We start from the raw sequence: 12,543 nt of genomic DNA on the forward strand, positions 1-12,543 counted from the left end.
ATCTGGTTGTTTTGGCTTTACAGTATATCATAAGCATTTCCTCATGTTTTCAGAATTTTTTTAGATATTGTATTTAATGACTATATTTTATAGATTAGGTGTGTATCCTAATTTATATAACCATTGGACATATATATTGTTTTCATTTTTTGCTTCTAAATGTACTGTATGCCATGGCTGGATAGCTTGGTTGGTTAGATCATTGTCCAGAAGCACAGAGGTTGCTGGTTTGATCCCTGGTCAAGGCACATACAGGAACGGATCTTTGTTTCTCTCTCTCTCCTCCTTCCTCTTTCACTAAAATTAACAACTAAAAAAAAAATTAAATGCACTGTACATTGATTACTGGTTAAAGCAGTTATGTTGTATTTAGTCAGTAGAATATTATGCAGCCATCAACAATTCAAATATATATGAATTCACATAAAAAGATGTTCACAATATGTTACTTAGAGAAAGTTTACAAAATACTGTGTATTGTATGATCCTATTTTTGTTTAATATATTTTTACATAAATATAAAAGTATTTTTTATATTTCATACATAAAATTTTGAAAGACTATTTACCAAAATATCAATAGTTATTTCTGGGTGGTAGGATTGTAGGATTCTTTACATTTTTATTAGCATTTTACAAGGAAAATGTATTTCTTATATAGCCAGAGACGTGGGGAAGTTTTTAAGAAAAAAATCTATCTAGATATGTATTTAAAACACTACAATTAACATCTTTGTTCACTAACCTTTGTCATTTTCTGATTATTATTATTATTATTTTTGACAGAGAGAGAGAGTCAGAGAGAGGGACAAATAGGGACAGACAGGAAGGGAGAGAGATGAGAAGCATCAATTTTTCGTTGCGGCTCCTTAGTTATTCATTGATTGCTTTCTCGTATGTGCCTTGACGTGGAGGGGAGCTACAGCAGAGCGAGTGACCCCTTTATCAACAGTGACTTTGGGCTCAAGCCAGTGACTATGGGGTCATGTCTATGATCCCACACTCAAGCCAGTGACCCCACGCTCAAGCTGGTGAGCTCCTGCGCCATCCTGCGACCCCGGGATTTCAAACCTGGGTCCTACATGTCCCAGTTTGTTACTCTGCCGCCTGTTCAGGCTGATTATTTCTTTTTTGTTTTTGACAGAGAGAGAGACAGACAGACAGGAAGGGAGAGAGATGAGAAGCATCAATTCTTTGTTGCAGCTCCTTAGTTGTTCAGTGATTGCTTTCTCATCTGTGCCTTGACCAGGGGGCTACAGCAGAGCGAGTGACCCCTTACTCAAGCCAGCGACCTTGGGCTTCAAGCTAGCAAACTCTGGGCTCAAGCCAGCGACCATGGAGTCATGTCTATGATCCCATGCTCAAAGCCAGAGATCCCTCGCTCAAGCTGGTGAGCCCACACTCAAGCCGGTTACTTCAAGGTCTCGAACCTGGGTCCTTTGCATCCCAGTCTGACACTCTATCCACTGCGCCACCACCTGGTCAGGCCAGGCTTATTATTTCTTTAGGGTAGTTTCCTAAAAGTAGAACTGCTACATTAAAAGATATGAACATTTATGTTTGTTCATTTATACTGCCAACTAACTTTCCAAAAGTCACAGTGATTTTTAACTGTGGGCAAAATGCACTTGGAAATAAAAGTTAAGTAGTGCTTACTTTAATTATATTTGATTTAATAAAAGTTAATCTTTATTCAGGCTTAAGCCTTTGCAATCAAAGAGTTCCTGCCCTCATAATTGGTGTGAGAGGGTTATCAGGAGGAGAGATGGGAATGGGTACAAAGGGCCTTTGCATGAATGATTCACGAGCCATACAAAAGTCCTGGGGGCTCTGGAGAACTGACTGCCTAGTGTCTGAAGCTCTTAAGGCCCGATTGCAAATTCTGGGAAACTAAGATGGAACAGCAGGCCAGGACAAGGGCAGACCTGGAATGGACACTTCTAATGATTTGTGGGAAGAAACATGAAAAAATATTTAAAGTATAAATTCAACCCGTATAATTTTTTACTTTAAGGTTTTCATCTCAAACATATACAGATGTAGAATGGTAGAAATCACCTCCATGCACCCTTCACCCATATTCAGCATGACCCACACCCACTGTTCTGTCTCCACGCCTGCATTTGTTTATTTACCCTGCTGGTGCATTTAAAGCAAATATAACACATTGTCTCCTTTTACTCATAAATACCTCAGTATGTTTCTCTACCACCACCACAATCACACCCAACAAAATTAATAGCTTTTTATTCATATAATCTAATACTTTGTCCATGTTCACTTTCCCCCATTTGCCACCCCCTCCCCCAAAGATGAGTTTTTATAATTGGTTAGCTCAAATCAGGATCCTAAAGTCCATACACTGCATTTGGGTCACATATACTATGTCTCTGTTCATCTCTAACAGTTCTGTTTTCCCTTTTTCTTTTCTTTTTTTTTTAAATGCCATTTCTTAGAGAACTTAGTCATTTGTTTTATAGAATTTACTGAAACCTGGAACTGGCTGTTTCCACATGACTGCCTCACTTATACCTGCTGCTTCCTTGTCTTGCATTTTTTCTGCTTGGATTGTATACTGCTCACAAAAATTATGGGATGTTTCAAAATGAATATGAGGCTATAATATATCCCCTAATTTTTGTGAGCAGTATATTTCAGGGAAACCAAATGCTTGACAAGGGGAAGTTCTTTAGAGAAGAATTCCAGTGAACAAATGTAGGAGAAATGATTGAATTTGAAAATGACTTCTTTGTGCCTGACCTGTGGTGGCGCAGTAGATAACGCATTGACCTGGAAATGCTGAGGTCGCCGGTTCGAAACCCTGGGCTTGCCTGGTCAAGGCACATATGGGAGTTGATGCTTCCAGCTCCTCCCCCCTTCTCTCTCTCTGTCTCTCTCTCTCCTCTCTAAAAATGAATAAAGAAAAAAAGATATAGAAAAAAAAAAAAGAAAATGACTTCTTTGAAAGCCCTGGTTGGTGAAGTGATAAATTCAAGCAATGATCATTATCACCAGCTGCTAGATTCACTAGGCGAAAGCTTGTGGGGAATGTGGTAGCACTGGGCCTGCCTGGTCCATCTGATCATTCAAGAGGCAGAGCAGTGGATTGCGGGCCTTGTGGTTGATGCACCAGGGAGGCATACAGCACTGCTCTGAAGAATTCTGGCCAACAAAAGATTGAAGCTGAACAATCAACCCTCAGATCAGGCAACATTCTTCCTAGGCTCTGATTAGTTTACTGGTTATATTATAACCCATATTCTTTTTCTATTCTTAAAAAAAATTTCCCAAAGTTTTTAAAAGTCATACATGCTCATCATTTGCAACTGACACAAAGGAAGAAACTTGACAATGAGGAGGGAGGGGCAGAGTATGGGCTGAGCATGGAAGTGGCCACATCACCCCCAACCTGGGCAGAGGGGGCACAGTGTGGCTGGCCCCTGGTCATGTCCAAAGTCCTGTGGGGACACAAAGGTCAATCAGACAGCAGTCATGCCCCTTGACAAGATTGGCGGTTCTGAGGACAGATAAGAGGCTGCCTCAAGTCACCTGTCTCAAGTGTTTGCACAGTGAGCTTGCTGAGGAAATAGAAAAAGTGAGGCAGTGCCAGCTCTGTGTCACTTTCCTTGGCCACCATCCAAAGGCCCAAGGGCTTTCTGCCCAGGTGCTAAGGTACTGGGGTACAGCCTCTCCCCACTCTGCCTCAGGGTCCCTAATAGAGTTCCCAGGCTGAAGGTGACTTGCCTACAGCATGGGGCTGGTCTAGAGTTCTCGCCATAAGCCCCTAAATGCCACCCCTTCTGGTTTGCTCCACCTGACCACCGTTTTCTCCTCCACTGGTCTTCTGTTGTTTCCTCTGGCACCTTTGCTCTTCCATCTTCGGGCCTCCTTTTCCTGCGGTTGCCTGTGCCGGAACCTGCCTGAGACCTGGCTCATTTCCAGGACCACAGATCTCTGCCCTCCCTCCCACATGGAGGGCTGGTTCCCTTCTCAAGCCAAACGCACCACAGGTGGGGCCCACATCCTGCTGGCTCCTCAGGTTTGTCATTGCACACCTTTCTCCTCTGCGGCCAACTGGTTCTGCCACCTTGTGACCCTTCTCACTTCTGCTCTGACACCCATGGCTACTCCCAGAATGGCCCACTTCTGCTCCCTGGAACAGCTCCAGTTCACCCTCTGTATCTTTCTTTCCATCCCCTCTCCCACACCATGGACTTTGGACTCCATTTTCCTCCATCTTCTGTTCACTTTTTCCCCTCTAGCTGGACCTCACTATCATTTAAACTATATTCCTGGAGGAAGTTTCCAGCCCTTCCCCTCACTGCTGCCTGATTAAACTCTAACCTTCACCCGTTCAGGTCCCAATCGACTGTTGACCAAGAAAGTTCACAAAGCTCCTTGCATTCAAATTTCTAGCACAATGATTTCAAGGTCTTGTCTTACCAGAGTCCTCCACACTGCTGAGAAATCCTCCCTTATGTCCCTCCCAATCAACCCATCCCACAATCCACACAGCTATTTCAGGCATTCACTTATAACACAAACCTGTTTCATCACCTCCACCTGTCAGCAAATTCTCTTACCTCCTACATCCCAGGTAAAATTGGGGACACCGCAGCAGTCCATCCTCCTAAAATTATAATATGCATCCACACCTCTCTGTGGCTCCCTTCCCTCAGCCTGGGGTAGAGAAGGGGCGCTCCTGCCTGAGTGCAGCCCTGTGCTGGGATCCGTGGTCTGCCCTCCACAGGGACTCCACTCTCTCAACCCAACCCTTAAGCCAGTGGTTCTCACACTTTTTGAAGTCGGGGCGCATTTAAAATCCTACAAATAATTGTAGGTGCACTATATACAAATTTCTGAGAAATATGTTGTAATAATTAAGTCAAATATTAAAGAAGGCCTGACCTGTGGTGGCGCAGTGGGATAAAGCGTCGACCTGGAACACTGAGGTCGCCGGTTCGAAACCTTGGGCTTGCCTGGTCAAGGCACATATGGGAGTTGATGCTTCCTGCTCCTCCCCCTTCTCTCTCTCTCTGTCTCTCTCTCTCTCTCACTCCTCTTTCTCTAAAAAATCAATAAATTAAAAAAAAAAAAAAGAGCCTGACCAGGTGGTGGCGCAGTGGATAGAGCGTCGGACTGGGATGCGGAAGACTCAGGTTCGAGACCCCGAGATCCCCAGCTTGAGTGTGGGTTCATCTGGTTTGAGCAAAAGCCCACCAACTTGAACCCAAGGTCACTGGACCCAGCAAGGGGTTACTTGGTCTGCTGAAGGCCCGCGGTCAAGGCATATATGAGAAAGCAATCAATGAACAACTAAGGTGTTGCAACGCTCAACAAAAAACTAATGATTGATGCTTCTCATCTCTCTCCGTTCCTGTCTGTCTGTCCCTCTCTATACCTTTCTCTGACTCACTGTCTCTGTAAAAATAAAATAAAAAAATATATAAAAAAAGAGATAGATTTAACTATAGTAAGTTGTTTTATAAAGATTTATTCTGCCACACTTAGCGAAAATCCGACATAAAGTACTTGGTAAGTAATTACTATTATATGCTTTAACTTGCTGTAACTCTGCTTTATAAATTTTATAAAGTAAAGTTACTTCCCTACTTATAAATCACCATTACTGTGGAACCAGTGGGCAGTTAGAAAATTTTACTACTGCCTGACCTGTCATGGCGCAATGGATAAAGCGTCGACCTGGAAATGCTGAGGTCGCCGGTTCAAAACCCTGGGCTTGCCTGGTCAAGGCACATATGGGAGTTGATGCTTCCAGCTCCTCCCCCCTTCTCTCTCTCTGTCTCTCTCTCTCCCTCTCTCCCTCTCTCTCCTCTCTAAAAAAATGAATAAATAAATTTTAAAAAAGAAAATTTTACTACTAACAGATACAAAATGGGCGGTAGGTATAAAAAGGTTGACTACCCATTCTAGAGCATGGAATATATTCATTGATTTGCCAGAAAGCAGAGAACATGAGTGAAAAAAGAAAAAAAATAATAATTAGGGCAAACCTCAGAAATCTTTATTGATTGATGTCACTTGAACATTGACAAACCTTTCATCAGGTCACCATAGCATCTGCTAGAAGCCCCCTTGGCCCCTTGTACAGGGTGGGATGATTTGCCCCTATGAGGCCAAACTCTCTCCTTGGATTTATTTATTTTTAATTTTTTTCTATTGATTGAGAGAAGAGAGGGAGGAAGGGAGAAAGTTGGAAGGGACAGAGAGAGAGAGAGAGAGAGAGAGAGAGAGAAACATCAACTTATTCTACTTAGTTGTTCCATTTAGTTTTGTACTCATTAATTGCTTCTTGTATGTCTCCTGAATGGGGATTGGACCTCGGTGCACCAGGATGATGCTTTATGCACTGAACGACACGGCCAGGGCTCTCCTTGGATTTATTAAATATGGGGTTGTCTCTTTGCCTTAATTTCCAGTACCAGATGTAAATATGTAATTTGAGGTAATTGAGACCCCCTTCAACTCCAGCCACTTGGAACCTACAGGGAAAACGGCAGAAACTAAAATAACAAGAGAGGGAAGTGGAGGGTATATCTCTCTGGCCCTTCCCTGGAGAAGTGGAATTTCCAGGCTATCCCCTAAGTTCCAGACATGTGCGTGTAGCACATGGTGGGCCCAAGTAGACAAACTGCCAGTGTCCCGTGTGCCCTGTCAAATTCATCCTGTCAAAACTCAGGACTGAGTGGTAGAGCATTGGCCCGGCATGTGGACGTCCCGGGTTCAATTCCTGGTAAGGGTACACAGGAGAAGCACCTGTTTCTCCACCCTTCCCTCTCTCCTTTCTCTCTATCTTCCCCTCCTGCAGCCAAGGCTCCATTGGAGCAAAGTTGGCCCAGGCACTGAGGATGGCTCTGTGGCCTCTGCCTCAGGCGCTAGAATGGCTCTGGTTGCAACAGAGCGATGCCCCAGAGGGGCAGAGCATCGCCCCCTGGTGTGCGTGCCAGGTGGATCCCGGTAGGGTGCATGTGGGAGTCTGTCTGACTGTCTCCCCATTTCCAACTTCAGAAAAATACACCCCCCCCAAAAAAAATACCTCAGGACTGAGAACAGGTGGAGGGGGGACGGCAGGGATGCATCAGCTAGTGCCTTGGTGTTTGTCTCGCAGATGGAGGTTCGATGGTGAAGGCCCGCCTGCTGACTTGTGTGGAAGGAATGAACCTTCCCTTGTTAGAACAAGCCATCAGAGAGCAGAGGACATACCAGCGGGAGAGAGGCGGCAGCCAGTAGCAAATGGGAGCCCTGGGGACCCTCCCCCAAACTGCTCCTGGGGTCAAGCCCACCGGAGACGCTGGATCTGCTACAGAGACGACACAGGAACTTCCCTGGAGTGACGGCCTTTCGTGGAACTGGAGAGAAGAGGGGAGGGCTTGGGAACATGGATTGTCCCAGAAATGAGAGCCTGGAGAGTAGGCACCAAAGCCTGACACCCCCACCCCTAAGAGAGAGCGGAGGCTGCGCTCTGGGGCGCTGCGGGCTGTGCACCTCCAGCGAGGTGATGGAGGATCCCAGAAGGTCCTCTTGAATAAAGGCCCCGGTGGCGAGCCCTTGCAGTGTGCGTACGTGGTGCAGCGCCGCCGGCGGCTAGGAGGAGCTGCAGAAGTCCGCCTAGCTGTGGGGCCACCCGAGCTGTGAGGCCGCCCCACGCAGGCTTTCTGGTGAACTAGAGTGGGAGCCCTGCGAGGAGAGGGGCTGGGGACCCCGGGACCCGCGGACCTGGGTAGAGGGCCCAGGAAGCAGCGGGGGCGACCCCGCGTAGTTTTCTGCCCTCAGAGGAGGTCGAGCGCATCTGCACTCTGGTCCGGCCTAGGCCCTCTCCCTACCTGTGCGGTCTAGGGCAGTGCTGTGGCTCCAGAAACCCTTCCTTTTTTTTTTTTTTTTTTTTTTTTTTTTTTCCCCCCTGTATTTTTCTTAAGCCCGAAACGGGGAGAGACGGTCAGGTCAGACAGACTCCCGCGTGCGCCCGACTGGGATCCACCCAGCACGCCCACCAGGGGGCGACGCTCTGCCCATCCTGGGCGTCACCATGTTGCGACCAGAGCCACTCCAGCGCCTGAGGCAGAGGCCACAGAGCCATCCCCAGCGCCCGGGCCATCTTTGCTCCAATGGAGCCTCGGCTGCAGGAGGGGAAGAGAGAGACAGAGAGGAAGGGGGGGGGGTCAGGGGGGGAGAAGCAGATGGGCGCTTCTCCTGTATGCCCTGGCCGGGAATCGAACCTGGGACTTCCGAAAGCTAGGCCGACGCTCTACCACTGAGCCAACCGGCCAGGGCCCAGAAACCCTTCTTGACCCCTGACTTCTGACCCCAGCTGACTTTGCTTCCCCCACTTCAAGGCACCCCTTCTGGGCAGCACTGAACCCCCAGAACCAGGGCCTGGCTGGGCAGCTGAGGGCTGAGGCATGAGAAGTTTGGGCCTTCCTGTGCTCCATAGCCAGCCAGTCACCTTCCTGGCTGGGCACCTGGCAGGAGGCCTGGGCTGGGTGGGGGACCTCTTGCCAGGTGCCCAGGAGTGCCGGGGTGGGGATGGGAGTTGCAGAGGACACCCTGACCCTGGGTGTCCTGGCATGCATAGCAGGGCTGGTCCTGTGGGTACAGGCTTGGGAGCCAGGAACCCTGGGCAGAGGCCTCCCAGGAGGCTGGAGCATGCAGCAGGGGTATTGGGCATGGAAGTGAACACCCGGGCACTTTCCCGGGCAGCTTTGTGGACATGGACCTGTTCCAGAAGATAGAGAAGATCGGAGAGGGCACCTATGGGGTGGTGTATAAGGCCAAGAACAAGGAGACAGGGCAGCTTGTGGCCCTCAAGAAGATCAGGCTGGATTTGTGAGTGCTGGGACAGCCCCTGAGACACTCCACCCAGAGGCGGCCCCCCAGGCCCATGAGATACCCCACCCAGAGGTGGCCCTGGCCCCCCAGGCCCGTAAGACACCCCACCCAGAGGTGAGCCTAGCTCCCCCATTTGTGTCTCATCTCAGGGTTTTACTTTCACCTCCTTTCCTGAGTGCTGTACAGTCACATTGGGGTGGCCAGAAAGGTGGAATCCTCATCTTCACCCCAACCAGGCTTTGCCCTGGGCCCCTCGTGGTAATAAGTATATTCTGAGGAGCACAGTGCCCCAACACCCCATGGCTGAGGGATGGGCCATTCTTATGGAATAGGGAACGTGGGCAACTTCCCCCCAGGGCAGAAGCACCCTTCTTGGTTCCCTGACTCAACTGCTGTACCCTTCTTCCCTGCAGGGAAACTGAGGGGGTCCCAAGCACTGCCATCAGGGAAATCTCCCTGCTCAAAGAGCTTAAGCACCCTAACATCGTCAGGTGAGGTGGGAAAGGAGGCAGGAAAGGGGTCTGTCCCAGTCTACCTGAGAGCCTCATCCTGACTGGCATCCCCCAGCCAGGTTGCTGGATGTGGTACACAATGAGAAGAAGCTGTACCTGGTGTTTGAGTTCCTCAGCCAGGATCTGAAGAGGTTCATGGACTCCACCCCAGTCTCCACGCTCCCCTTGCACTTAGTCAAGGTACCCAGGGAAGGACGGGGAAGACTGCTAACAGCCTGCTCAGCCAGCCCCACTTCTGCTCAGCCAACTCCCTCTCACGCTATTTCAGAGTTACCTCTTCCAGCTGCTGCAGGGGGTGAGTTTCTGCCACTCACATCGGGTCATCCACAGAGACCTGAAGCCCCAGAATCTGCTCATCAATGAGCTGGGTGCCATCAAGCTGGCTGACTTTGGACTGGCTCGAGCCTTTGGGGTGCCCCTACGCACCTACACCCACGAGGTACCATAGGACAAAGGGGAGCAAAGGACGGCTGAAGGGAAGTCTGAATGATGCTGTGTCCTTGTCCCCACAGGTGGTGACGCTCTGGTATCGCGCCCCCGAGATTCTCTTGGGCAGCAAGTTCTATTCAACAGCTGTAGATACCTGGAGCATTGGTTGCATCTTCGCAGAGATGGTAGGGAGAGGGACAGGGCTATAGGCAGGGTTCTACTGAGGTGGGGTGGGGGGGATTCTGATTCACCTATTAGAGGTGGATTAAGGGATTGGCCAACAAACTGAGGAACTGGGCCTTATTCCAGAAAGGTTAGGATTCTTAGCATGGTCCCAGGAGAGATCTTTGAAGATGCCTCCCTGATCTGGCCTCTTATTTGTATTGGATTCCCAATGATAGGGGGTGGACCCGACACCTCCTCTTCCTTATTCTAGGTGACCTGCAAAGCTCTGTTTCCTGGTGACTCTGAGATTGACCAGCTCTTTCGTATCTTTCGGACCCTGGGCACCCCCAGTGAAGCCACATGGCCAGGAGTTACCCAGTTGCCTAACTATAAGGGTAGCTTCCCCAAGTGGACCAGGAAGGGGCTGGAGGATGTTGTGTCCAATCTAGAACCAGCGGGCAAGGACCTGCTCATGGTAGGTAAAGGTAGGCACCTGGGAGGGCAAGAAAGGCCTTCTAGCTCCAGCTGCTGCTTTAATCAGAAGTGTCCCTTTTGTTACCCAGTGTCTTATGTAACTCTGGCTCCAAGCCAAAGCTGGTCTCTTTTTCTGACCCCTGTCCTCAACTCGCTTGTCCCTGTCCTTGTGCATATTGACTGTTCCAACTGGAGGTCTGTCCTGTGATAAGTCCAATGGTCACTTTTCCTTTTGAAACATCTTTCCTGTAGTTAGCTTTGTTTTTGTGCTGTGATTCTTGCCCTTTTTTCCCAAGTTGCCCTGTGTTTTTGGTAATTTGTCCTGTGGTCATTATTACCACATCTAAACTAAGTTTTTCCAGGCCGGGACCATACCTCCTACTGTGCCAATATTCTCCACAGTGCCTTCCCCAGTGGTTACTCCCAAACAGTGTTCCCTTCTGCCTGGCCCCCTGCTAGTCCTCACTCATGCCTCCTGTTGCACCATCTTGATCCCTTAGGCTGGCCTAGGCCATACTGCCCTGAAGGTCAGAGTCACCCGTCTTGCCCACACAGATTTGCAGGCACATTTCTCCCTTTAACCTGGTGTTGGATAAGAGGCAGGCTAGGAAGTATTCTCATCTTAAGGCTACACGTGCAGCTTTCAGAAGTCTGTGTGTGTTTACCAACCCAAACGGCAGGACAGCATAGACTTCCAAACAAAGCTCTTAACACTCTATTCTAGCTACTCCAAGGCAGTGGGTCCTCCCACAGCCTGGCTGGGAATAGGGACTGGGAGTTCCTACCCCACCCACACTTATGCTTTCTGACAGGTTTGGGCCCATATTTTGTGATACACAGAGAGAAGTCTGTCTCACCTGGAAGTAGGCTAGGGCCTGGAAACCTCGGTAGGGAAGGGAGAGACTGACTCAGCCTCAGTAGCCTGTAGATTGGGAGTGACTCAGCAGGGCTGGACCAGAACTAGGTCTTTGTCTCCACATTCTAGAACTGGCTTGTGAGCTGGGAGGTGGTGGCTTTGTGCACTTCTGGGTCTGAAGGCGGCACTTTGGGGCTTGGGGCCTTTCAGCTGAGATTTACCTGGGAGGATAATTCTTCTCCCCACTCTGGTGACAACAAGGCCCAGTCGTTTTCCTCCTCTTCCTTCCTTCACAGCAACTCCTGCAATATGACCCCAGCCAGCGGATCTCAGCCAAGGGCGCCCTAGCCCATCCATACTTCTTGTCCACTGAGGCCTCCCCGGCTCCCCATCAGTGTGTGCTGGAGTGTTTCTGCCACTGAGAATGTTAAAGGCTACCACCATGAAACCTCTCTCCAGCTGCTGCCACAGCTGCCTTCTCACTGGCTTCCCAAGAAAGAAGACATATCTGGGGAGAGAGCAAATATCTAAGAGATTTGGCATCAGCCATCAGAGGGCTGAGTTTGGGTTAGTCCTGCCAACAAGTTGGCGAGTTCCTGTGTTGTTTTGTTGAGTTTGACGGTTCCATTTCAAGATGAGGACATAGAAGCTCTGTGCATGAGGGGGTATATCAGACTGGGCCCCCTGGCACTGGGGCAACAGGCCGCGGAGAGCAGGAAGCCTGCCCTGGCAGCGGTGGCTGCTGCTGCTGTAGGGCAAGGCTCTCCGCCCTTCACCTGCCCAGCCCGCAGCTGCAAAGCCAGACCCTAAGGGAAGGGTTCCCCCTGCTGGTCTTTCTGGAGTTAAAATGCTTTGGGGAAGAGTTGAGTTCCAGTTAAAAGTCACAAAGTTCAACAGGAAGCAGGGTGAGGGAGAAAGGAGATATTTTCCTGGTCCCAGAAATTGGGTAGTGTGTATGGCTGTTCTAAGTAGTTGTCACCTAGGATATGCTTACATGTGATTGTCTCTGGATTTAAGAACAGGAAATAAAAGTGATGCACTCCGAGTTTTCCCGTTTTTCTGCTGAGGGCGCACCAGGGGCTTGCCCATCCATGACCATCATCTTCCGTGACTTGCCAGCAGGTCCCTCCCAGAGTCAAGGGCTGAACCCTCTGAGAGCACCCGTTTCCTATGAGGCCCAGTGGGCATGTTCACCCCCCTCCCCCAATCTGGGAAGAACTCAGGCAGTGGTGTCCCTTGTGCTCATGACCCAGGCAAATCC

General features: G+C 49.3%; 2 protein-coding genes across 5 annotated transcripts in view; both read left to right on the top strand.

Annotated features, from left to right (window-relative positions):
- Positions 1 to 7,573, top strand: part of TEN1 (TEN1 subunit of CST complex) — a 41,203-nt gene extending 33,630 nt beyond the window's left edge. Inside the window, exon 4 of the mRNA XM_066237468.1 lies at positions 7,129 to 7,573. Within this exon, the coding sequence (XP_066093565.1) occupies positions 7,129 to 7,250 (122 nt within the window). The 3' untranslated portion in view covers positions 7,251 to 7,573. The remainder of the gene's footprint in view (positions 1 to 7,128) is intronic.
- A 633-nt stretch (positions 7,574 to 8,206) lies between these two features.
- CDK3 (cyclin dependent kinase 3) lies at positions 8,207 to 12,403 on the top strand. 4 transcript variants are annotated; one of them, XM_066237467.1, is made up of 7 exons: positions 8,207 to 8,843; positions 9,260 to 9,337; positions 9,418 to 9,508; positions 9,573 to 9,797; positions 9,871 to 9,972; positions 10,224 to 10,427; positions 11,579 to 12,403. In XM_066237467.1, exons 1-7 carry the CDS (start codon positions 8,728 to 8,730, stop codon positions 11,702 to 11,704), a joined length of 942 nt encoding a protein of 313 aa, XP_066093564.1. In that variant the 5' UTR covers positions 8,207 to 8,727; the 3' UTR covers positions 11,705 to 12,403. The 4 variants fall into 4 exon arrangements, with proteins under 4 accessions (XP_066093564.1, XP_066093563.1, XP_066093561.1 ...); XM_066237466.1 differs by having other exon boundaries at positions 9,414 to 9,538; positions 9,627 to 9,797; positions 11,579 to 12,401; XM_066237464.1 differs by having other exon boundaries at positions 9,418 to 9,538; positions 9,627 to 9,797; positions 11,579 to 12,401.
- Positions 12,404 to 12,543: the final 140 nt, after the last annotated feature.

Source organism: Saccopteryx bilineata, chromosome 6, assembly GCF_036850765.1.
Source record: "Saccopteryx bilineata isolate mSacBil1 chromosome 6, mSacBil1_pri_phased_curated, whole genome shotgun sequence".
NCBI lineage: Eukaryota > Metazoa > Chordata > Mammalia > Chiroptera > Emballonuridae > Saccopteryx > Saccopteryx bilineata.

Excerpts from the sequence above, each read along its gene's own strand:
- CDK3 (XM_066237467.1), top strand. The coding sequence starts at position 8,728 with ATGGACCTGTTCCAGAAGATAGAGAAGATCGGAGAGGGCACCTATGGG. Across the intron at positions 9,509-9,572 it reads GGTTCATGGACTCCACCCCA|CCTGCTCAGCCAGCCCCACT; the intron begins GTCTCCACGCTC and ends GACTGCTAACAG. Across the intron at positions 9,973-10,223 it reads GTTGCATCTTCGCAGAGATG|GTGACCTGCAAAGCTCTGTT; the intron begins GTAGGGAGAGGG and ends TCCTTATTCTAG.